At 47.6% G+C, this 22,696-nt stretch overlaps 1 protein-coding gene across 1 annotated transcript in view; it reads right to left on the reverse strand.

Moving 5' to 3' along the window:
- LOC125427112 (mitogen-activated protein kinase kinase kinase kinase 5) overlaps positions 1-22,696 on the reverse strand; it is a 62,275-nt gene that overhangs the window by 23,223 nt on the left and 16,356 nt on the right. The window contains exons 2-3 of the mRNA XM_048486183.1: positions 12,195-12,252; positions 1,892-1,982 (exon numbers count right to left, since the gene is read on the reverse strand). Coding sequence (XP_048342140.1) covers positions 1,892-1,982; positions 12,195-12,252 — 149 coding nt within the window. The remainder of the gene's footprint in view (positions 1-1,891; positions 1,983-12,194; positions 12,253-22,696) is intronic.

Consider the following 22,696-nt stretch of genomic DNA (forward strand, 5'->3'; position numbering starts at 1 on the left):
ATCAGCCATCCTACCCTGACAACGCAGAGTAAATGCTTTTCTTAATGGCTACCCCGGGGTTCCCAACACTGTGCCCATGGGCGCCATGGTACCTGGCAACTGCTTTCAAAAAACAGGCAAGACCAGGCAGAGCTTTTGCCCAACGAGATTTCTGATTGGCCTTTGGAGATTTGTTTGGCTGTGCAGATTTGTAAACATGTTAATTTGGCAGCAGCTGCCACCATAGCACAAAGATCTTCACTGTCTGTCACAGCAGCCATTTTGTGCTTGGCTCCACCTCCTGTTGTGATCAACCTGTGGCAGCCATTTTGTTGACGTGTCTATCACACCCTGTCAGAATTCTGAAGGTGCCTGCAGGCTCAAAAAGGGCTAGGGGGAATGTATTTTTTGTATGCCGCTGAATCAGTTACTTTAAAAAATACCAATGGGGATTAGAACTAGAATCAAAGGAACTAAATGTATATGTTAATATGTTAACAACATGTTATTAGTTAAGGCCATAAATAACTGTGTATCTGACGTGCACAAATGGGATTTATTTGAATAGCAGAACGCCAGGTAAAAGAAGTAAAATGGATGGTTCTCTCTTAAATTTGTATCATGTTTATATGGTATTGAATATTACGATCCATCTCACAATACTAGAACCAGGGGGCATTCATTGAAAATGCTGGGGGAAGAACTAGGACTAATAAAAGGAAACACTTCTTCACGCAACGTGTGATTGGTGTTTGGAATATGCTGCCACAGGAGGTGGTGATGGCCACTCACCTGGATAGCTTTAAAAGGGGCTTGGACAGATTTATGGAGGAGAAGTCGATTTATGGCTACCAATCTTGATCCTCTTTGATCTGAGATTGCAAATGCCTTAACAGTCCAGGTGGTTGGGAGCAACAGCCACAGAAGGCCATTGCTTTCACCTCCTGCATGTGAGCTCCCAAAGGCACCTGGCGGGCCACTGCGAGTAGCAGAGAGCTGGACTAGATGGACTCATGTCTGATCCAGCTGGCTTGTTCTTATGTTCTTTGTTATTGGTTTATATAGGTATATATTTAGTGTGTGTGTTAACTGATTTTTCTTTCACTTCTCTGTGTGTCTGGTAAGTGATTTGGTGTTCTTTCCCCCCCCTCCCCCCTAGGGCTGGGGATGGCAGGTCTACCCATCATCCTCGTTCTCATTTTGCAGCTAGGAATAGAGAGCAGAGGTCTTTTCCCCACCACCAGTGGCTGTGAACTAAAGACTCAAAGCAACTTCCCAAAATGCAAGCGTGAAGCAAGCAAGCCTGCAAACGCATCTCTCTCAGTGGGTGTCTATGTTTCTGTGGGCTGACTGGTTTGGTGTGCCAACTGCAGAACATTAGGACATCTAAGGAAACGACAGTCCTCTGGATACCAGATCTCCAGCAAATGAACACTTGGGAGAGAGAGGTCAGCAAGGGTCGAGCACTATTCCCAAAGATCTGGCCAATAAAATAAAGAATTTCAGAGAAATGGAAAACACGCTGCCTTGAGTTTAGTGAGGAAAAGGTCCTTGCTGTCAATGCGTGACAGGGCATTGACAGGGAACATTAGGTGTTGTGGGTTTTCCTCGAGTTGTATGGCTGATAGCTGTCTAACCGCAGCATTTTTGGAGAAAAATGCTACTGGAACGCGGGCTACTCGCACTCGAAAACCCACAACACACTAGTGATTCTGGCCATGAAAGCCTTCAACAACAACAAAATTCATTTGCTACCAGTATTCAAGGTTGGGCAGCCACATGAAGCAGCAGAGCCATTAAATAAAGCGCCTCTGGGAAGAGTCTCGCTTTGGGGGAAATCTGCGCAGAGACTCTGATCGCTCCAGGAAGCTGGCACAGAAAATAAGGTACGTCGAGTCAACAGCTGCCTCACCTGAGATAGCTTCCGAAGTAAGCCACAATGTTACAGTGTTTGCATTCCTTAACCATGTAGATTTCTTGCTGTATCAACGAAAAGTCATCTCCTAGAAGGGCAGGAAAAAGATGATTAAACCAACATTGCTATGTATTCGTATTTGACCAATATTTGTGTTTGACACAGGGAGTTTTGACTTTCAAAGGCTCATAACCCGAAAATCTTCTTGGTCTCTAAATTGCTCTTGGAGTTGAAGTTTGCATGTTTACCAATGTGATGATATGACCCATGCTCCCAGCAACCCTGCGAGGCAAGACGCTCAAAGTCATGAAATCTCCACCCATGTGCCATGTGATGTTTATTGTACACACCAGCCCCGCTGTGTAGCAGTCGCAGTGTAACCCTGTCCTCAGGAGTGATATGTCTAACTTTAAACAGTTGTGTTGCCTTAGACAGTTTCCTCATTTGCTTGCATTATATTCCAATACGTCAGTCCTAGCCCAGCTGCACTGTTTGTTCAAGGATATCTACTCTTTGATAGAATTAATTTTTATTGTATTTTATATCCATCTTGTGTATTAGTGAGGAAAGCGGGCGATAGATCATAGAATCATAGAGTTGGAAGAGACCACAAGGGCCATCCAGTCCAACCCCTTGCCATGCAGGAACACACCATCAAAGCACCCCTGACAGATGGCCATCCAGCCTCTCTTTAAAAACCTCCAAAGGAGGAGACTCCACCACTCTCCGAGGCAGTGAATTCCACTGCCGAACAGCCCTGATGGCCAGGAAGTTCTTCCTAATATTTTCTCTTTTCCTGCACCTTGAATCCATTACTCCGTGTCCTAGTCTCTGAGGCAGCAGAAAACAAGTTGTTTATTATTATTATTATTATTATTATTATTATTATTATTATTATTATTATTATTATTATTATTATTATTATTATTATTAATTAAATTTAGTATACCGCCCTATCCCCGATGGGTCTCAGGGCGGTGTACAGATAAAACATCAGCTAAAAACATACATATAATTAAAACAGTAGTATCTTAAAACATCGGCCGGGCCCTTACGAAACCCTCCTAATGCGAAATAATGGGTCCTGATGGTATTAGGGCCCATGGGGGTAAAGAGGAGAGAGCAAGGGCACCCTCAGCGGCCAGTCTTACAGGCCCTGCGGAAATCCCCAAGGTCCCGCAGGGCCCAGACAGCTGGAGGAGGGGGTTCCACCAGGCCGGCGCCAGAGCTCCCTCCCTCTTCAACATGGCATCCCTTCAAATATTTAAATATGGCTATCATGTCCCCCCTTAACCTTTGCTTCTCCAGACTAAACGTCCCCAACTCCCTAAGTCTCTCCTCGTAGGGCATGGATTCCAGACCTTTGACCATTCCAGTTGCCCTCCTCTGGACACGTTCCAGTTTGACAATAAATTGCGGTGCCCAGAACTCAACACGGTACTTCAGGTGAGGTCTGACCAATGCAGAGTAGAGTGGTAAAATTACTTCCCTTGATCTAGACCAGGGGTGTCTAACTCTGGCGCTTCAGATGTTCATGGACTATAATTCCCATCAAGAGCAGAAGTGGCGTAGGAGGTTAAGAGCTCGTGTATCTAATCTGGAGGAACCGGGTTTGATTCCCAGCTCTGCCGCCTGAGCTGTGGAGGCTTATCAGGGGAATTCAGAGTAGCCCGTAGCCCGTGCACTCCCACACACGCCAGCTGGGTGACCTGGGGCTAGTCACAGCTTCTCGGAGCTCTCTCAGCCCCACCTACATCACAGGGTGTTTGTTGTGAGGGGGGAAGGGCAAGGAGATTGTAAGCCCCTTTGAGTCTCCTGCAGAAGAGAAAGGGGGGATATAAATCCAAACTCTTCTTCTCTTCTTCCTCCTGCTGGCATGGTCAATTGGAGTGAGCAATCAAACCTGGTTCCCCAGATAAAAGTCTCCCACTCACGTGGAGGGGTGGGGAATCGAACCTGGTCCTCCGGATTACAGTCCACCTGCTCGTAATCACTGTCTCTTGCTGGCTCTCTGCTGTGGTTCTTGCTCGTCGGCCTGAAAGGATCTTGGGCACACACGCACGCACGCACACATGCACCCTGCCTCCATCCTCCTTGGCTTTTAATGCTGAGCAATATTTTAAGACGGCTGCAAGCGGTGGATTTTATTGCTATTGGAACTCAATAAAACGCAGAACAGTCCTGGAAGACACCTCAGGCCTTCCTTGGCCGAGAATCTGAGGCCTAAAAAGCATTTTAAATAAGATATGCTTCTAGGCAGAGTGGGAAAATGGGGAGGGGAGGGAGGGGAGGGGGTGAGAGGGTGCTCCTGCCCCATCCTGCCTCTGCAGTCACAGCCCAGACGGGCCGCCTGGTATTTCCCACGCCAAGCCAGGCCAAGCACATCTCACCACATCTCAAAAAGGATATCGAAGAGATAGAAAAAGTGCAGAGAAGGACAACGAGGATGATTGAGGGACTGGAGCACCTTCCCTATGAGGAGAGGCTGCAGCATTTGGGACTCTTTAGTTTGGAGAGGAGACGGCTGAGGGGGGATAGGATTGAAGTCTATACAATTATGCATGGGGTAGAAAATGTGGACAGAGAGAATTTTTTCTCTCTTTCTCACAATACTAGAACCAGGGGGCATCCATTGAAAATGCTGGGGGGAAGAATTAGGACTAATAAAAGGAAACACTTCTTCTACGCAACGTGTGATTGGTGTTTGGAATATGCTGCCACAGGAGGTGGTGATGGCCACTAACCTGGATAGCTTTAAAAGGGGCTTGGACAGATTTATGGAGGAGAAGTCGATCTATGGCTACCAATCTTGATCCTCTTTGATCTGAGATTGCAAATGCCTTAACAGTCCAGGTGCTCGGGAGCAACAGCCGCAGAAGGCCATTGCTTTCACATCCTGTATGTGAGCTCCCAACGGCACCTGGTGGGCCACTGCGAGTAGCAGAGTGCTGGACTAGATGGACTCTGGTCTGATCCAGCTGGCTTGTTCTTATGTTATTATGTTCTTAAGCAGCCCCTCCACCTCTGGGCTAGCACCAGGTTCCCCTCTCAAGAAGAAGAGGAGTTTGGATTTATATCCCGCCTTTCTCTCCTGAAGGAGACTCAAAGGGGCTGACAATCTCCTTTCCCTTCCCCGCTCCCCCAACAAACACCCTGTGAGGTTGGGGGGGGGGGGGGGCTGAGAGAGCTCCGAAGAACTGTGACTAGCCCAAGGTCGCCCAGCTGGGATGTGTTGGAGTGCACAAGCTAATCTGGCTCCCCAGATAAGCCTCTGCAGCTCAAGTTGCAGAGTGGGGAATCAAACCCAGTGCTCCAGAGTAGAGTGCACCTGCTCTTAACCACTACACCACGCTCAACACAGCAGTTTTGAGAAGTCGATTCTTAGACTCTTGATTCTCTGAGATTATGTCAACAACCTGAAGTGAAACACCAGGATAAGAACAACAATTCGTAAGTGGAACCCCGAAAAACAGCATCCTGGTTGGGCTGTCAGCTTTAGGTTGGGAATGCCTGGAGATTTTGGGAGTGACACTTGGGACAGGAGTTTGGAAATGATTGAAGCCTATAAATATGATTGAAGTCTATAAAATTATGATTGGGGATATGATTGAAGTCTATAAAATTATGCATGGGATAGAAAATGTTGACAGAGAGACATTTTTCTCTCTTTCTCACAATACTAGAACCAGGGGGCATTCACTGAAAATGCTGGGGGGAAGAATTAGGACTAATAAAAGGAAACACTTCTTCACGCAACGTGTGATTGGTGTTTGGAATATGCTGCCACAGGAGGGGGTGGTGGCCACTCACCTGGAGAGCTTTAAAAGGGGCTTGGACAGATTTATGGAGGAGAAGTCGATTTATGGCTACCAATCTTGATCCTCCTTGATCTGAGGTTGCAAATGCCTTAGCAGACCAGGTGCTCAGGAGCAGCAGCAGCAGCAGAAGGCCATTGCTTTCACATCCTGCCTGTGAGCTCCCAAAGGCACCTGGTGGGCCACTGCGAGTAGCAGAGAGCTGGATTAGATGGACTCTGGTCTGATCCAGCTGGCTTGTTCTTATGTTCTTAATGGGAGGGAAATCGGCAGGATACAATACCATGAAGTCTTCCCTTGAGAACAGCAGTTTTTTCTAGGGGAATTGACAGCATTCCTTGGAGTAATGGCATAAAGGTGAAGGAAAAGAGATTCCACCTCAACATCAGGAAAAACTTTCTGATTGTCAGGGCTGTTCGACAGTGGAATGCACTACCTTGGAGGGTGGTGGAGTCTCCTTCTTTGGAAGTTTTTAAACAGAGACTGGATGAACATCTGTCAGGAGTGCTTTGGTTGTGTGTTCCTGCATGGCAGGGGGTTGGACTGGATGGCCCCTGGGGGTCTCTTCCAACTCTATGATTCTACGATCTATTGTCTGGAGATCAGCTGGGATAGTGGGAGATCTCCAAGCCGCACCAAGAGGTTGGCAGCGTTAATCTGGCTAGGATGGCACATGTCATAATTGTTCTAGGGCCCTGACTCCCAAACTGGCCCTTAAAGGCACGGAGGGAAAACAAAGCGAAAAAGGCCAAATCCAGCTTGCCACTGACTGGGGCCAGGATCACAAGGGGCAGCCCCTGGCCCAAGGCTTTTTTGACAATCAACAAACATCTTTTGCCAAGCATCTTTTTCCAGAGGCGGGCAAACCCATCAGTCGCGACTAATAGCACACACAAACTGCGCAAGCTGCACAATGGCTTCTTTCAACAGATTTCTGTCGTCAGAGGCTACAAACTCATCCAAGCCTTGAAAACAGGAATGAAAGAGGAACGCTCGTTACTAGTCTCTTCGTTTCTGATAGTTTGGCCTTTCTCTCCGGCTATGTCCTGTTTGGAACATGAGGGCTAGAAACTTCTGCTTTAAGTGAAAGCTGAAACACTGAGTGTTCCAGCTTTCACTTAAAGCAAAATTTTCTAGCCCTCGTGTTCTGTGGGCTTCATGGCCAGAAGACCCCGCAGCCTGGGAGCAAGGGCAGGCACGAGGATTGTCCCGGCAAAACCTCAGAGTTGCAATTTTGCATTTAACTTCCAAAATGTTTAGAAAAAGAATGCAGACGATTTCACAAGAAGCAACGACTGGGACAAAGACACAAATCTTCACACGCATTTTCTGAAGAAGTGCAGAACCCCAAACGAGCTGTTTACAATGGGAGCTCATAAAAGTGTTAGTAACTTCCAAGCACATTTTTGTCCAAACAAACTGATAATGTGGCGATTAATGATGTATTTTGGCTCTATAGCTGCGCAGTCTTGCGTCAACTACAGAGGCTATTTTGTTCGGCTACTTTGTTCCACTATGATCCCACTTAAACGGTTATGATGATCTTGATTTTTTTCCTTTTGTGGAAATGTATGTATGCAGGATTGAAATAGCGGAGGCTGTTGTAAAGGGCAGAGAATAAATCAAAATAATAAGAGTTTATTGATTTTATATACATGGGGTTCATGTGGGGTTCCTTATTGTCTCGGATTTCTTTAGATCCATCGTCCACTCAATGAAGGAGGATTTACTTCCCCTGATCTTAGTTTATACCATCAGGCACACATGTTAACTTGCACTAATTATCGGAATTGTTCCTTGCAGTTGGAGTAGCCATCTTGGGGTTTCTTCTCTGGTATTCCTCTCTAAGTAGAAGGCATTAGGGTCTACCTTGCACAGGTGTCAAACTCACGCCCCTCCAGGTGTTATGGACTACAGTTCCCATCATCTCCTGTCAGCATGATGGGAACTGTAGTCCATAACATCTGGAGGGCAATTTATGCCATTCCTTCTGCAATTTCTACAGCTAGAAAATAGCAGCACATAACATCACAAGAATATCAACTGACCCATTTTCACATGCTAAATTGACATTATGGACAAATCCAGATCTAAAAACTGGGGAACGGTGTAGTGGTTAAGAGAAGCAGGTGCACTCTAATCTGGAGGACCGGGTTTGATTTCCCATTCTGTCACTTGAGCTGTGGAGGCTTATCTGGGGAACTAGATTAGCTTGTGCACTGCAACACAAGCCAGCTCGGTCACCTTGAGCTAGTCACAGTCCTTCAGACCTCTCTCAGCCCTACTTATCTCACAGGGTGTTTGTTGTGGGGGGGGGGGAGGGAAAGGAGACTATAAGCCCCTTTGAGTCTCCTTCCGGAGAGAAAGGGGGGATATAAATCCAAACTCCTCCTCCTCGTCTTCTTCTTCTTCTCCACCTTCTGAGGCCAGATTTTTGCTTAATTTTCTCTCACTCCCTTCCTAGACTGGCTCATGGTAGGAACTCCTGATGGCACTTCCAGATGTTCGAGTGGACTGTTGGTTTCAATCAGCCCCCTTGCCAGGCATGGTCAATTGCCCATGCTGGCAGGGGGCTGGGATGGGAATTGTAGTCCATGAACACATTCTAGGCCATTGCCATAGGGTTCGCCACCACTGCTCCTAGGACAGGTAGGAATAGTCTTCTGCTCCTCCAGATGTTATGGACGACAATTCCCATCAGCCCCTGCCAGCATGATGCTGGCAGGGGCTGATGGGAACTGTAGTCCACAACATCTGGAGGGCCGCGAGTTTGACACCTGTGCCCTAGATGGAGAACCAGCCTTGGAAACCAGAGCCCTTCAGAGAACGGCTGCCGGGCTGCCGGCTCCTGTGTTTAGGCCATACAAGGAAGTTGGCTTCCACGCTCGGGCTGCTCCGTGCTTCTGATGCTGTTGAGGATCCCTGGCAGAGGCAGAGCTGCCTCGCATTCAGCAAAACACACAGATGCCCTGAAGAGGAGGAAACTGCAGCTGCCTGGCCCCAGAGGAGCCTCTTTGTGGGACCGTTTGTTTGGTTCAAGCAACCCTGGGAGCAGGCTCCTAGCCTGAAATTGATGCAGAGCTACCCTACCCCACAATGGGAGGAAAGGTACCAGTGACAGGAAACAAATGGCCGTGGGCGGGAGGCCCCACTTGGACCCTTCAAGAACTGGGCATTACTTGGCTAGATCCAGCACCTCTCAGGCGACTTCAATAAAACAACAGTAGGTCCAGAGCAGCAGTGGTTAAGAGCAGGTGCATTCTAATCTGGAGGAACCGGGTTTGATTCCCCGCTCTGCTGCCTGAGCTGTGGAGGCTTATCTGGGGAATTCAGATTAGCCTGTGCACTCCCACAAACGCCAACTGGGTGACCTTGGGCTAGTCACAGCTTCTCGGAGCTCTCTCAGCCCCACCCACCTCACAGGGTGTTTGTCGTGAGGGGGGAAGGGCAAGGAGTTTGCAAGCCCCTTTGAGTCTCCTGCAGGAGAGAAAGGGGGGAGATAAATCCAAACTCCTCCTCCTCCTCCTCTAAAAAGACAAACGTGCTGGGTGCGAGGGTTTTCCAGGTTGCGGGGCTGTGATCTAGTAATTTTTGATCCTAACGTTTCGCCCACATCTACAACTGACATCTTCAGAGGCATGACACTGTAATATGTGTTTCTCCTTTCCTCCCTCCACCCCCAAAGGCCAAAAAAGATCCTGCTGGTTAGTCGGAAAAGGCCTAGTGGAACAGCCATGTCTTACAGGCCCTGCGGAATTGCCATAACTCCCGCAGGGCCCTGACGTTGATCGGTAGCTCATCCCACCAGGCCAAAGCCAGGGCCGTAAAAGCTCTGGCTCTCCTCGAAGCCAGCCAGGAAGCAATGGGGAAAGCCTATCTATTATTTATTTTACTTAGTTTCTATGCCCCCTTCCCCTTATGGATAGGAGTAGGATGGAATATGCTTTTGTTACCCCTCAGAACAGTGGAAGGGGCAGATTATAACCCTAAAGAAAACATAAGAACATAAGAACAAGCCAGCTGGATCAGACCAGAGTCCATCTAGTCCAGCTCTCTGCTACTCGCAGTGGCCCACCAGGTGCCTTTGGGAGCTCACATGCAGGAGGTGAAAGCAATGGCTCCTTTCAAGTGCTGCTGCTCCCGAAAGCAACCTGAACTGTTAAGGCATTTGCAATCTCAGATCAAAGAGGATCAAGATTGGGAGCCATAAATCGACTTCTCCTCCATAAATCTGTCCAAGCCCCTTTTAAAGCTATCCAGGTGAGTGGCCATCACCACCTCCTGTGGCAGCATGTTCCAAACACCAATCACACGTTGTGTGAAGAAGTGTTTCCTTTTATTAGTCCTAATTCTTCCCCCCAGCATTTTCAATGGATGCCCCCTGGTTCTAGTATTGTGAGAAAGAGAGAAAAAGTTCTCTGTCAACATTTTCTACCCCAGGCATCATTTTATAGACTTCGATCATATTCCCCCTCAGACGTCTCCTCTCCAAACTAAAGAGTCCCAAACGCTGCAGCCTCTCCTCATAAGGAAGGTGCTCCAGTCCCTCAATCGTCCTCGTTGTCCTTCTCTGCACTTTTTCTATCTCTTCAATATCCTTTTTGAGATGTGGGGACAATACAGGGGACAATACAGGGAGAGAGATTTGGTGTTTGCTGTTTTATTTTTGGTTTTAGCTGGGGATGTTTGAACTATTCTTGTAAGCCACCTTGAACCACGAGTTAAGGTGGGATGTAAACGTTTTAATAAATGAATGAAACAACATCTCGTTGTGTTCCAGCTTTATCATGAATGCACAGCGTTAATGAAAGCCTATCTATTATTTATTTTATTTAGTTTCTATGCCCCCCTTCCCCTTATGGATGGGAGTAGGATGGAATGTGCTTTTGTTACCCCTCAGAACAGTGGAAGGGGCAGATTATAACCCTAAACAAAACAGGGGACGATACAGGGAGAGAGATTTGGGGTTTGCTGTTTTGTTTTTGTTTTTAACTGGGGATTCTCGTAAGCCACCTTGAACCACGAGTTAAGGCGGGGTATAAACGTTGTAATAAATGAATGAAACAACATCTCGTTGTGTTCCAGCTTTATCGTGAATGCACAGGGCTTCCTCTCTCAAAGGAAATACACAGCAGAGGCTAGAAGCCGCAAGACGCTGCCAAAGATGCAAAACCAACGAGCGAGAAGCAGAGATTATTCAAGGGTGCTGCGGGGGCCCTCTTCTCCCTGTCCAGCTGCTTTGCATATCCCCAAGGCCAACAGTCACAACAAGCTCCCCAGCTAAGCCACAGTGAGCGGAGCGGCGAGTCAGGCAGCTCAGCGAAACCCGTAAACTGCAGCCATGGCAGGAAAGCCAAACAAAAGCAGAACAAGAATCTCAAATACCAGACGGCAAAGTCAGTTTAGGAGGCTGGGGGGGTCATCAGGAGGCAGACAAAGATATTCCCCGACCCCTGAGTTATTTCCTCCCGTTATCATGGAAACATCATAAAGTGTTCCTCCATAAAACCAAGTGACTGCAAATAAACTCAGAATATCTAAGAGGGGGGCAAGGAAATTCAACGTTCAGCTCAAATATTCTGAGAGACCCGTCTCATCCAGCACACTCTCTTTTTGAACTGTGACCATCCGGCAGAGGATACAGGTCTATCAAAACTAGGACAAAGAGGCTTAGAGACAGCTTCTACTCTAGAGCTGTGGCTATGCTGAACTCCGGGGCTTCGTGCTGATGTGTTTGGGGCTGTGTAGGGATGGGGGGAGGAAGGGGAAAGTGAGGATGGGGTATGAGTCTGAAATTGTGTGCATCGAGGAAGGCTGCTGTAAATTTTCGTTGTGCGTGCACAATGACAATAAAATGCTTATGCTTATTTGGAGTAAAAACCTAGTTCTGGCTTAAGCCCCTTCCACACATGCAGAATAATGCACTTTCAATCCACTTTCACAACTGTTTGCACGTGGATTTTGCTATTCCGCACAGTAAAATCCAGTTGCAAAGTGCATTGATAGTGGATTGAAAGTGAATTATTCTGTAGGGACAGATTCATTAATGCTTCTGCACGCACACACACGCACATATCCTCCCCAATTTATTTAGCTCACTTATACCCTGCCTTTCTCCACAATAGGGACCCAAAGAGATTCACATCCTCTTCCTTCTCTTTTCTCCTCACAACAACCTTGCGAAGTAGGCTAAACCAAAAGATTGTCAGGGTCTCAAGGTTACCAGAAAACTTCCCTGGGGATCCGAACCTGGGGAGGGGCCGTGCTCAGTGGAAGAGCATCTCCAGGTTCAATTCCCATAATCTCCTGTTAAAGTAGACAGACCCCTTGTGAGGTCTGATTGGGTGGAAGGGGGTTGGACTAGATGGCCCTTGGGGGTCTCTTCCAACTCTATAATTCTATGATTCTAAATATCTGCCCTATGCCCACAAGGTCCCCAAACACACTTCAATCTGGAAGCAGAATGAAAACAAAAGAATACTTACCTGGTTCTAACTTGATGATTTTTACTGCAGCCAGCTCTCCCGTGTGCACGTTTCTGGCCTAGAAAAGCAAAGAAGAAGAGCAGGATTTAAACACATGATGGAGAACAGGTCTACCTGCGGCTACTAGGCGTAAAGGGAAGCCAACGCGTTCAGAGGCAATGAGTCTCAGGGCCAGGAGGCAATGCAAGGGGAAGGTCTCAGCCTCTATGCCCTGTTATCGATTGGCTGCTGTGTGAGACGTGGTGCTGGAATAGATGGACCACCAATTTCATCCAGCAGGGCTCTTCTGATGTTATCATCACAATGAAACTAGAGACCTGCACAGAGGTAGGATCCAGCAGGTTCTCACCAGTTCCTGAGAGGGGGTTGCTAATTATTTGTGTGTGCCGAGAGGGGGTTACTAATTGGGTCTGCTTTTCCGTTAGAAATCCCATTAGGTCCAAAAATCATAAAGTCCTGTTGTTTCCTATGTGACTGGTTAGCGAAGGTAGAAAACGGGATAATTCTCCCTGTTGGGCCGTTTTAAAAACCTGTTTTAGAAATATGGTAAAGTTCCTTGTTTAAGGAAAGTCTCCTCCTTTTGATTTCTAGAAACAAAATGAAGTGTTTGAAAGTATTAAGTATTTGACAGGCAGTTAATTAGAGGAGAAGTAGTTGTTTCTGTTGGCAGTCGACGATAGGACTTGCTAGAATGAATTTAAATTATGGACAGAAAGATACCAGCTGGAAATTAGGAACTTTTTTTACAGTAAGAGTTTTTTACAGTAACAGAGAAATTATGAATGCTCCGCCCCCGGAATGCCCGGCCACGCCCCCGTCGTGCCCCGCCCACCCCATTGGCGCTACGCCAGTGTTTGAATCCCACCACCATGGGAACCTGTTACTAAAAGTTTTGGATCCCACCACTGGACCTGCATGCATCATCACAGGGGTTCCTGATTTTGAAGCCACCCCTGCAGAACAGCTTAAAAGCTGCGACTCACAGACCATCCATTGTCCGAGGAGGGTCTGGAGATCGCCCGCCAGGCCTCGACAAGAACAGGAGGAGGAAACACGAACTTCTCCGTTTATTAAATGGCAGAAGATGCTTGAAAGAGCAAACGGCAGCAAATGCCAAACTCAACTTTGACTCCAGCCACGTTTTGAAAAGTTGCGTGGGAGGCATGCAATGGAGGCTGCTAAACAGCAGACGCCCACTGACGGTCTGCCACCCAAGGCCCTCCGTGGACTGTCATGCTTTAGTTTGGAGAGGAGACGTCTGAGGGGGGATATGATTGAAGTCTATAAAATGATGCATGGGGTAGAAAATGTTGACAGAGAGAAATGCTTCTCTCTTTCTCACAATACTAGAACCAGGGGGCATCCATTGAAAATGCTGGGGGGAAGAATTAGGACTAATAAAAGGAAACACTTCTTCACGCAACGTGTGATTGGTGTTTGGAATATGCTGCCACAGGAGGTGGTGTGATGGCCACTAACCTGGATAGCTTTAAAAGGGGCTTGGACAGATTTATGGAGGAGAAGTCGATCTATGGCTACCAATCTTGATCCTCCTTGATCTGAGATTGCAAATGCCTGAGCAGACCAGGTGCTCAGGAGCAGCAGCAGCAGCAGAAGGCCATTGCTTTCACATCCTGCACGTGAGCTCCCAAAGGCACCTGGTGGGCCACTGCGAGTAGCAGAGTGCTGGACTAGATGGACTCTGGTCTGATCCAGCAGGCTAGTTCTTATGTTCTTATGCTGCATCTATTCAGAATGAAGCTGTGCATGGCGACACAGGAGACCACTGAAACGTCTGCAAAATAACTTCAGAGGGTAGTCACGTTGGCCTGGAGTAGAACAGTTAGATATAAGCCCAGAAGCATCTTAGAGACTAACAAGATTTTGGAGGAGGAGGAAGAGGAAGAAGGAGGAGGAGGAGTTTGGATGTATACCCCACCTTTCTTTCCTGGAAGGAGACTCAAGGTGGCCTATAAGCTCCTTTCCCTTCCTCTCTTCACAACAGACACCTTGGGGCTTTCCCCACTACAGAAGGGAGCTAAGGTCGACTCGGTTCCCTTCAGTGGAGGGTGATTCCAGGCTGTCCCCACAGCAACTGAGTTGGCCCCCTGGAACCGAGCGAAGTGGGCAGGATCATCTTGGTGCCTGTTTTGCTCCTCGATCGTGATTGGCGCTTGTGTTATGGCGGTAAACGGGAGCGTTCTTGTTTTTTTTTTACAGTTTTTACAGTTTACAGTTACATGCGCTTTCTGCCCGCCACGACTCTCCCGTTCTGCGCATGCCACAAAAGTGGCTTGTGATTGGTTGAACGGTTGAGGTAGTTCATAACTGCAACAAGGATGTCACAGTTCTGAGGGGGGGGGGGAACTGAGACAAAACAATGTTGAGCTCAGTGGCAGTGGGGATTCACTACTTGTGAGGCAAGTGGGGCTGAGAGAGTCCTGAGAGAACTGTGACTAGCCCAAGGTCTCCCAGCAGGAATGTAGGAGTGTGGAAACACATCTGGTTCACCAGATAAGCCTCTGCCACTCAGGTGGAGGAGTGGGGAATCAAACCCGGTTCTCCAGATTAGAATCCACCTGCTCTTAACCACTACACCATGCTGGAGAGGTACAAGCTTTAAGCATCAAAACTCCCTTCATCAGATACAAGCAGGAATGGAGCTCCCTGAGCCCTGAAAACCCAGCCAGAAGGTAAGAGGAGTGTGGCAGAGAATGAGGTCAGGATACAAAGATACAACACCAAGATGCAGTTGGCTTGATTAGACCAGGGGAGAAATTCTTAGGGGTGAAAATGTGCCTTTTGTAGTGAGAATTTCAGAGGGTAGCAGTGTTGGCCTGCAGTGAAGAAGCTAGATTCGAATCCAGTAGCACTTCAGAGACCAATGAAGCGTTGGTCCGTAGGGCTAAATAGGGACACAGGATTCCAGTGGCTCCGGACTTTTCTTGGAGGTCTCCCATCCAAATACAGCTTCCAAGATCTAACGAGATCAGGCTGGCCTGGATCAGGGCAGGAAAAGAAGGTCATTCCCACATGAAGTAGGGGAGTGATGGCGAACCTTTTCGAGACCGAGTGCCCGAATTGCAACCCCAAACCCACTTATTTATCGCAAAGTGCCAACATGGCAATTTAACCTGAATACTGAGGTTTTCGTTTAGAAAAAACAGTTGGCTCCGAGGCACATGTTACTCAGGAGCAAGCTTGGTGAAGCAACCGTGCAATGCTTTCAATGGGTGAATCACGACCATAGGAGGGTTTATTCAGAAGTAAGCCCCATTGCCAGCAACCGAGCTTACTCCCAGGTAAAGGGTCATGCCCAGGCCACGCTAGGTGTTTGTGGGGGGGGGGGGTAATTTTCCACACACACCCCATGATGAACTCTGTGCACGCGTGCCCACCGAAACAGCTCTGAGTGCCACCTCTGGCACCCGTGCCATAGGTTCGCCACCGCTGAAGTAGGGTTTTCACCATGGTTTTTTGGGGGGGTGTTGGTGGAGAGGATTTCCATCTCTATTATCTTCTGCCGTCTGTTTTTAGTATCCGGTTGTCCTGAAAGTTTATTATTTTAAATCGTATTGTTATTTATATTGTAAATGTCGTAGAGATTATATAATGATTTTATGCTGTGACCCGCCCTGAGCCCTATGGGGATAGGGCAGGATATAAATTGAATAAACAAATAAACAAACAAACAATAAAGCATTACACTGTACGCTGAAACAGATGCAGCAATATCTTCCGACCTTCGCAATCTGATGAGGGCTGAGCATATCCCTAAGAACATAAGCAACATGCCAGCTGGATCAGACCAGAGTCCATCTAGTCCAGCTCTCTGCTACTCACAGTGGCCCACCAGGTGCCTTTGGGAGCTCACCTGCAGGATGTGAAAGCAATGGCCTTCTGCTGCGGCTGCTGCTCCCGAGCACCTGGTCTGCTAAGGCATTTGCAATCTGAGATCAAGGAGGATCAAGATTGGTAGCCATAGATCGACTTCTCCTCCATAAATCTGTCCAAGCCCTTTTTAAAGCTCTCCAGGTGAGTGGCCATCACCACCTCCTGTGGCAGCATATTCCAAACACCAATCACATGTTGCGTGAAGAAGTGTTTCCTTTTATTAGTCCTAATTCTTCCCCCCAGCATTTTCAATGGATGCCCCCTGGTTCTAGTATTGTGAGAAAGAGAGAAAATGATTCCCTATGATTTACCTGTCCCAAAATTCTGCTCTGGTCCCCCACTTCAAATATTTCTAAGCCTGGATTGCTGTCTTGGACATCCTCCTTACAGTGGACGTAAGCAAATGCACCCTGGCCCATCCTGGGTGTAAAGTAATGCTCACATTTAGCATTATATTATAAACACTTCCGACAGGAGTTTACAGCCCCGCTGCTTTATCGCTGCTCTTACAGCCAGCTGTTGAAAAACAGGGCTGCGGCGAGGCCTTGCCCGCTTCCCTTCACCTCCGGCCACATTCTTCGATCCAGTCAGGCTTCCAGCTGACCCCTTGACAGCCCAAGGGGGCGAAAGGCCACAGAGACTCCCCCAAATGCAGGAAGGCAGCTGCTTCCCTTCCTCCGCAGCAGGAAGCACGGGACATCTGTGCCAAAGCAGGGTACGTCCAGTCCTTTCGAAGTGTTAAAAGGGGAAAATGATTTTTTCAAAAATGGACCAAAAAAAAGAGACTCGAAAACAGAAAAGAATGGCAGATGACAGATCTGCTTCACCTTGAGACTGCCACACGCTACGGTTTCGACTGCCGAGGAATTCTTTAGGCACAGGGCTTGCCTTTTGAAGAATGGCTACAGGACGTTTAAGCAGGGCAAAGGATTCTGGGGTATGTTTTAGGGCAGTGGTGGTGAACCTTTGGCACTCCGGATGTTATGGACTACAATTCCCATCAGCCCCTGCCAGCACGGCCAATTGGAACCATGGTTTTAGGGGGCGAACGTGGTTCACGGGAGGGGGCATATTCTGGCCTGTTGGAGGACTTGGCTGTCTTATTGTTAAACAGAACTACCCCACAAAACTGCACACTGGTGGGGAGGAATGAGCCAAGGAGACTTCTCTGCTGCCGCTGATTTCGTAGGGCCTGCAAAACGGAGCTGTTCCGCTAGGCTTTTGGCTGAGGCCTGACAAACTGGAAACTGGAAATGGAAATTATTTCATTCTAAATTGCTCTTGTTGCCGGCCTGAATTCTTAATCCCCATTGGCTTGAATGGCATGTGTTGCCAGGTTTTGTTTGTTTTTAAACTCTGATTTGGAATTAAGCTTTTGGTTGATTGTAATTTAAATGTATCTTAACTATTTTAGATTGGTGTTAAGTATTATAACTTTTTCAATTATTTAATTGTTTATTTAAAAAATTATATGTTATTTACTAATGTAAGTCGCTCTGAGCCCTTGTGGGGAGGGTGGCATACAAATCGAATTAAATAAATTGGCCGTGCTGGCAGGGGATGATGGGAATTGTAGTCCATGAACATCTGGAGAGCCACAGGTTGCAGACCCCTGAACTAGCTCAAGGTCACTGAGCTGGCATGTGTCGGGCTGCACAAGCTAATCTGTTCACCAGATAAGCCTCCACAGCTCAAGTGGCAGAGTGTGGAATCAAACCTGGTTCTCCAGATTAGAGTGCAACTAATGTAAGTCGCTCTGAGCCCTTGTGGGGAGGGTGGCATACAAATCGAATTAAATAAATTGGCTGTGCTGGCAGGGGCTGATGGGAATTGTAGTCCATGAACATCTGGAGAGCCACAGGTTGCAGACCCCTGAACTAGCTCCAGGTCACTGAGCTGGCATGTGTCGGGCTGCACAAGCTAATCTGTTCACCAGATAAGCCTCCACAGCTCAAGTGGCAGAGTGTGGAATCAAACCTGGTTCTCCAGATTAGAGTGCAACTAATGTAAGTCGCTCTGAGCCCTTGTGAGGAGGGTGGCATACAAATCGAATTAAATAAATTGGCCATGCTGGCAGGGGCTGATGGGAATTATAGTTACTCGCTCATACTCTCAACTTGCAAGCTTTGTGCTTCTGCTCTGATGACCCTTCCATGGACCAGGGAAGGGAGGCTTGCTTGATTTCCATGGACCAGGGAAGGGAGCAGCAGTGGCATAATGGCTAAGAGCAGTGGCTAAGAGCAGGTGCACTCTGTTCTGGAGGAACCGGGTTCGATTCCCAGCTCTGCCACTTGAGTTGAGGAGGCTTATCTGGGGAATTCAGATTAGCCTGGGCACTTCCACACACGCCAGCTGGGTGACCTTGGGCTAGTCACAGCTTCTCGGAGCTCTCTCAGCCCCACCCACCTCACAGGGTGTTTGTTGTGAGGGGGGAAGGGCAAGGAGATTGTCAGCCCCTTTGAGTCTCCTACAGGAGAGAAAGGGGGGATATAAATCCAAACTACTGCTCCTCTTACTCTTCTTCTTCTTCTCCTTCTCTTCTTCTCTTCTTCTCCTCCTCTTCTTCTTCTTCTCTTCTTATCCTCTTCTCCTCCTCTTCTTCTTCTCCTTCTCCTCCTTCTCCTTCTCCTTCTTCTTCTTTCGGGGTTTCCTGCCACAATCTTGTCAGGCCATCCTGCTCCCCACCACACCAAGCTGCTTCAGTACTGCAGCCGGAGACGGGCGCTTCTGTGCTGCAAAATCAAAGGTGCAGCCGAGCATTGGGGGCCGCGGGAGCCGTCTGTAGTGAGCTGCCGCCTCCTGGCATCATTCCCTTTTGTACTGGGGACTCGGTGCCCACACACAATCAAGCAGATCTAAATCAGCTCTGGCTGCCGGGAGGGGGAAAGCGGAGGGGGGGGGGAGCAACTCAGCAAGCCTTTTGTAGCTTTCAGAGCGTTTTTCATTTGTGAAAGCGGCCCCAGGCGATTGTGGATTCTGTGCACTCACCCAGCCTCGATTGGGAGGAGAGACTGCCGTGACAGGCTCCAAGTCAGTAGCGGGGCCAGAAAACAACGCCTGAACAGAGACTTTACAGGCTGGAGCCACTAAAAAGATCTGTCTCATAACTGCCATTCAGCCTACTGGGAGAAGGTCCAAAAAGGACCTCGCAGGAAAAAAGAAGAAGAGTTTGAATTAATATTCCCCCTTTCTCTCCTGCAAGGAGACTCAAAGGGGCTTACAATCTCCTTTCCCTTTTGGAATATTTGGGAGCAAAAATTAATATAAGGCACTGTCTTATTTTCGGGGAAACACGGTAAAAAAGAAATAATTAAAACCAGACACGTTTTGGCCAACAGGCCTTCCTCAGTGGGACAAATTGTTAAAATACACACTATAAAGTGAATTTATTCAAAATACAAAATACAGAGTTTGCTGACCAAGCTTTACAACACATGCAAGAAGTAGGGCCCAATCGCAAACTAGATAATCTCCCTTCAGCACTGGAATACATGAGGACCACCAAGAATCATTTTCCGGATTGATGCTATCCCTAGCCCAAATATTTTAGCATGCAAGGTCAGAGTGAATAATTTGTGTTATGCACCCTCACTTATAAACCTTCCTCCCTCTGTCTTTATGTTTTATTTAATTGTGTTAAATATATATACATACATGTGCTATAGGGTTAAGTTCTGTTTCCCTTCCTTGTGCACATTACAAGAGGGACCAGAGTCACTCGAAAAGACAATGAAGCTCAGAAAAGTTAGAGGGAGCAGGAAAAGAGGAAGATTCAAGATGAGATGGATCGACCCAATCAAGGAAGTCATGACTTTTGGTTTGCAGGACCTGAGCAAAGCTGTTAATGACACCATATTGTGAAAGTCATCGGTTCAACTTGAAGGCACTTCAAACACAGCACACACCCCACAACTGGCATTTGGAAGGGGGGGAAGAAGAAGAAGAAGAGGAAGAAGAGGAAGAAGAGGAAGAAGAGGAAGAGGAGGAGGAGGAGGAGTTTGGATTTATATCCCCCCTTTCTCTCCTGCAGGAGACTCAAAGGGGCTGACAATCTCCTTGCCCTTCCCCCCTCACAACAAACACCCTGCAAGGAAGGTGGGGCTGAGAGAGCTCAGAAGAACTGTGACTAGCCCAAGGTCACCCAGCTGGCGTGTGTGGGAGTGTGCAGGCTAATCTGAATTCCCCAGATAAGCCTCCACAGCTCAGGCGGCAGAGTGGGGAAACAAAGTGGGTTTGGGGGCTGACCATCTCCAAGGCAGATTAGAGAAACATTTCCTGGGTTATGCCAATCTGGGGTCCAGGAGGCTGTGCCTCGAGCCACATTCGTAAGACGATAGAGAAAAACAGGAACCGAATTCCTGAACTTCTATAAGATTCACATACTCCCCAGACAGGTTTTTCTTCTTGAGCTAAGAGCAAACGGCGTCCAGAAATGCTAAAACAATCACATTCAGGGTGGTGCAAATTCTGGAGGAAGAAGTTGTTCATCTGCGCGTGCGTTTTAGGCAAATCCTACGTTTCGCCCCAAGCAACTCGTAAAAGTAGATGAAGTGGTCAAAAATCGGCCAGAAAATGTTGCTTGTTGAGAGGTGAAAAACTCAATCAATCCATTGCCGCAAAATGAAAAGTCAATTGAAAATGTATTTGGCATCAGCACAGCACTGTAACGCAGCAGAGAAAAGCATATTTGCTTTGCCTTGTTAAGAGTTCAAGTCCACCTGGGTTTTTTTCCCTCATGCTCTGTGCATTAGTGTAAAGACGTGCCAGGCCATGGTGCATTCCCCAGGATCCTTGTTAAAGGTTTTTTCCCTCCCACCGTTGGGTTCTTGAACTATTTGCTCAGTTCTCTCTAAAACCTTCAGATTATTATCTCTAGCGCTTGATGAACTCCTGCCCTCAAGAATACTGTCATGCCCATAGAGACACCCTTGCTATTTTCTATATTGAAGAAGAAGAAGAAGAAGAAGAAGAAGAAGAAGAAGAAGAAGAAGAAGAAGAAGAAGAAGAAGAAGAAGAAGAAGAAGAAGAAGAAGAAGAAGAAGAAGAAGAAGAAGAAGAAGAAGAAGAGGAAGTGTCTAGCTCAAGGGAAGAGGAACAGGAAGAAGAAGTAGTAGTAGTAGTAGTAGTAGTAGTAGTAGTAGTAGTAGTAGTAGTAGTAGTAGTTTGGATTTCTATCCCCCCTTTCTCTCCTGTAGGAGACTCAAAGGTGCTGACAATCTCCTTGCCCTTCCCACCCTCACAACAAACACCCTGTGAGGTAGGTGGGGCTGAGAGAGCTCCGAGAAGCTGTGACTAGCCCAAGGTCACCCAGCTGGCGTGTGTGGGAGTGCACAGGCTAATCTGAATTCCCCAGAGAAGCCTCCACAGCTCAGGCAGCAGAGCTGGGAATCAAACCCGGTTCCTCCAGATTAGATACACAAGCTCTTAACCTCCTACGCCACTGCTGCTCCTCTGCTGCGCCACTGCTTAAGCCTCAGTTGTACCTTTAGTTAGAATGGGTTTAGTTGCCCTTTTTACAGTATTCTGTGTCAGGGAACATTAGTTAGACCCTGTCCCTTTAAGAAGCCCTGTAGAGGCAAGAGCACTATAACGTTCTTATTAGTTAGCAGTTCCTTATTAGGAGCAGCAGTGGCGTAGGAGGTGTGTATCTAATCTGGAGGAAACGGGTTTGATTCCCAGCTCTGCTGCCTGAGCTGTGGAGGCTTATCTGGGAAATTCAGATTAGCCTGTACACTCCCACACAGGTCAGCTGGGTGACCTTGGGCTAGTCACAGCTTCTCGGAGCTCTCTCAGCCCCACCCACCTCACAGGGTGTTTGTTGTGAGGGGTGGAGGGCAAGGAGATTGTCAGCCCCTTTGAGTCTCCTGCAGGAGAGAGAGGGGGGATATAAATCCAAACTCTTCTTCTTCTTCCTGCTTTACAATTTGTTTAGTTTGTTCCGGTGTCTGGGGTAGGCTGGAGACAGCAATTTCTCAAACGTTTAAGGTGTTAGAGGTCCACAGAACTGGGAGATCTCAGAAGCGGCAAAGCAGTGCAGACTTCCTTAGAAGCTGTTAAGGAAAGAGTTGGTGCCTGCAAGTTCTTCAAACTATCTCCAAGCGTTTCCAGCATCGCAAGTATTCTTTCTTAGTTAGACTTCATGGGAGGAGTCAGAGTCCTAAACTTTCAATACTATTAAACCTTTTTTTTAATCTGTTGCTTATTTGTTTGTGGGTTTTACACTCTGTTCTGGCCAAGGGCGAGGCACCTGATTTTTAGTTTGCTTGGGGAACAGAACAAATACTGTCTCCCTTCCCCACATAACTCAGTTTAAAGCCCTCCGGATCAAGTTGGTCAGCCCCCTAGCAAGAATGTTCCTACCTACAGGTGTGAGGTGCAACCCATCTCTTGCCGGTAGTCCATCTTCATGAAACCACAGACCATGGTTCAAGACGCCAAAATATTCCTGGTGGCACCACCTGTAGAGCCAGTGGTTCAACTCCACTATTATTTCCCTCCCTGGGCCATGTTCTTCAACTAGGAGAAGAGATGAAATGTCCCCCTGTGCATCCAGATCCTTCAGCTTCCTTCCCAGAGTCCTAAAATCCCTTGTGATGTCCCGAAAGCTA

This window comes from Sphaerodactylus townsendi, linkage group LG02 (genome assembly GCF_021028975.2).
Source record: "Sphaerodactylus townsendi isolate TG3544 linkage group LG02, MPM_Stown_v2.3, whole genome shotgun sequence".
In the NCBI taxonomy this organism is placed as follows: domain Eukaryota; kingdom Metazoa; phylum Chordata; class Lepidosauria; order Squamata; family Sphaerodactylidae; genus Sphaerodactylus; species Sphaerodactylus townsendi.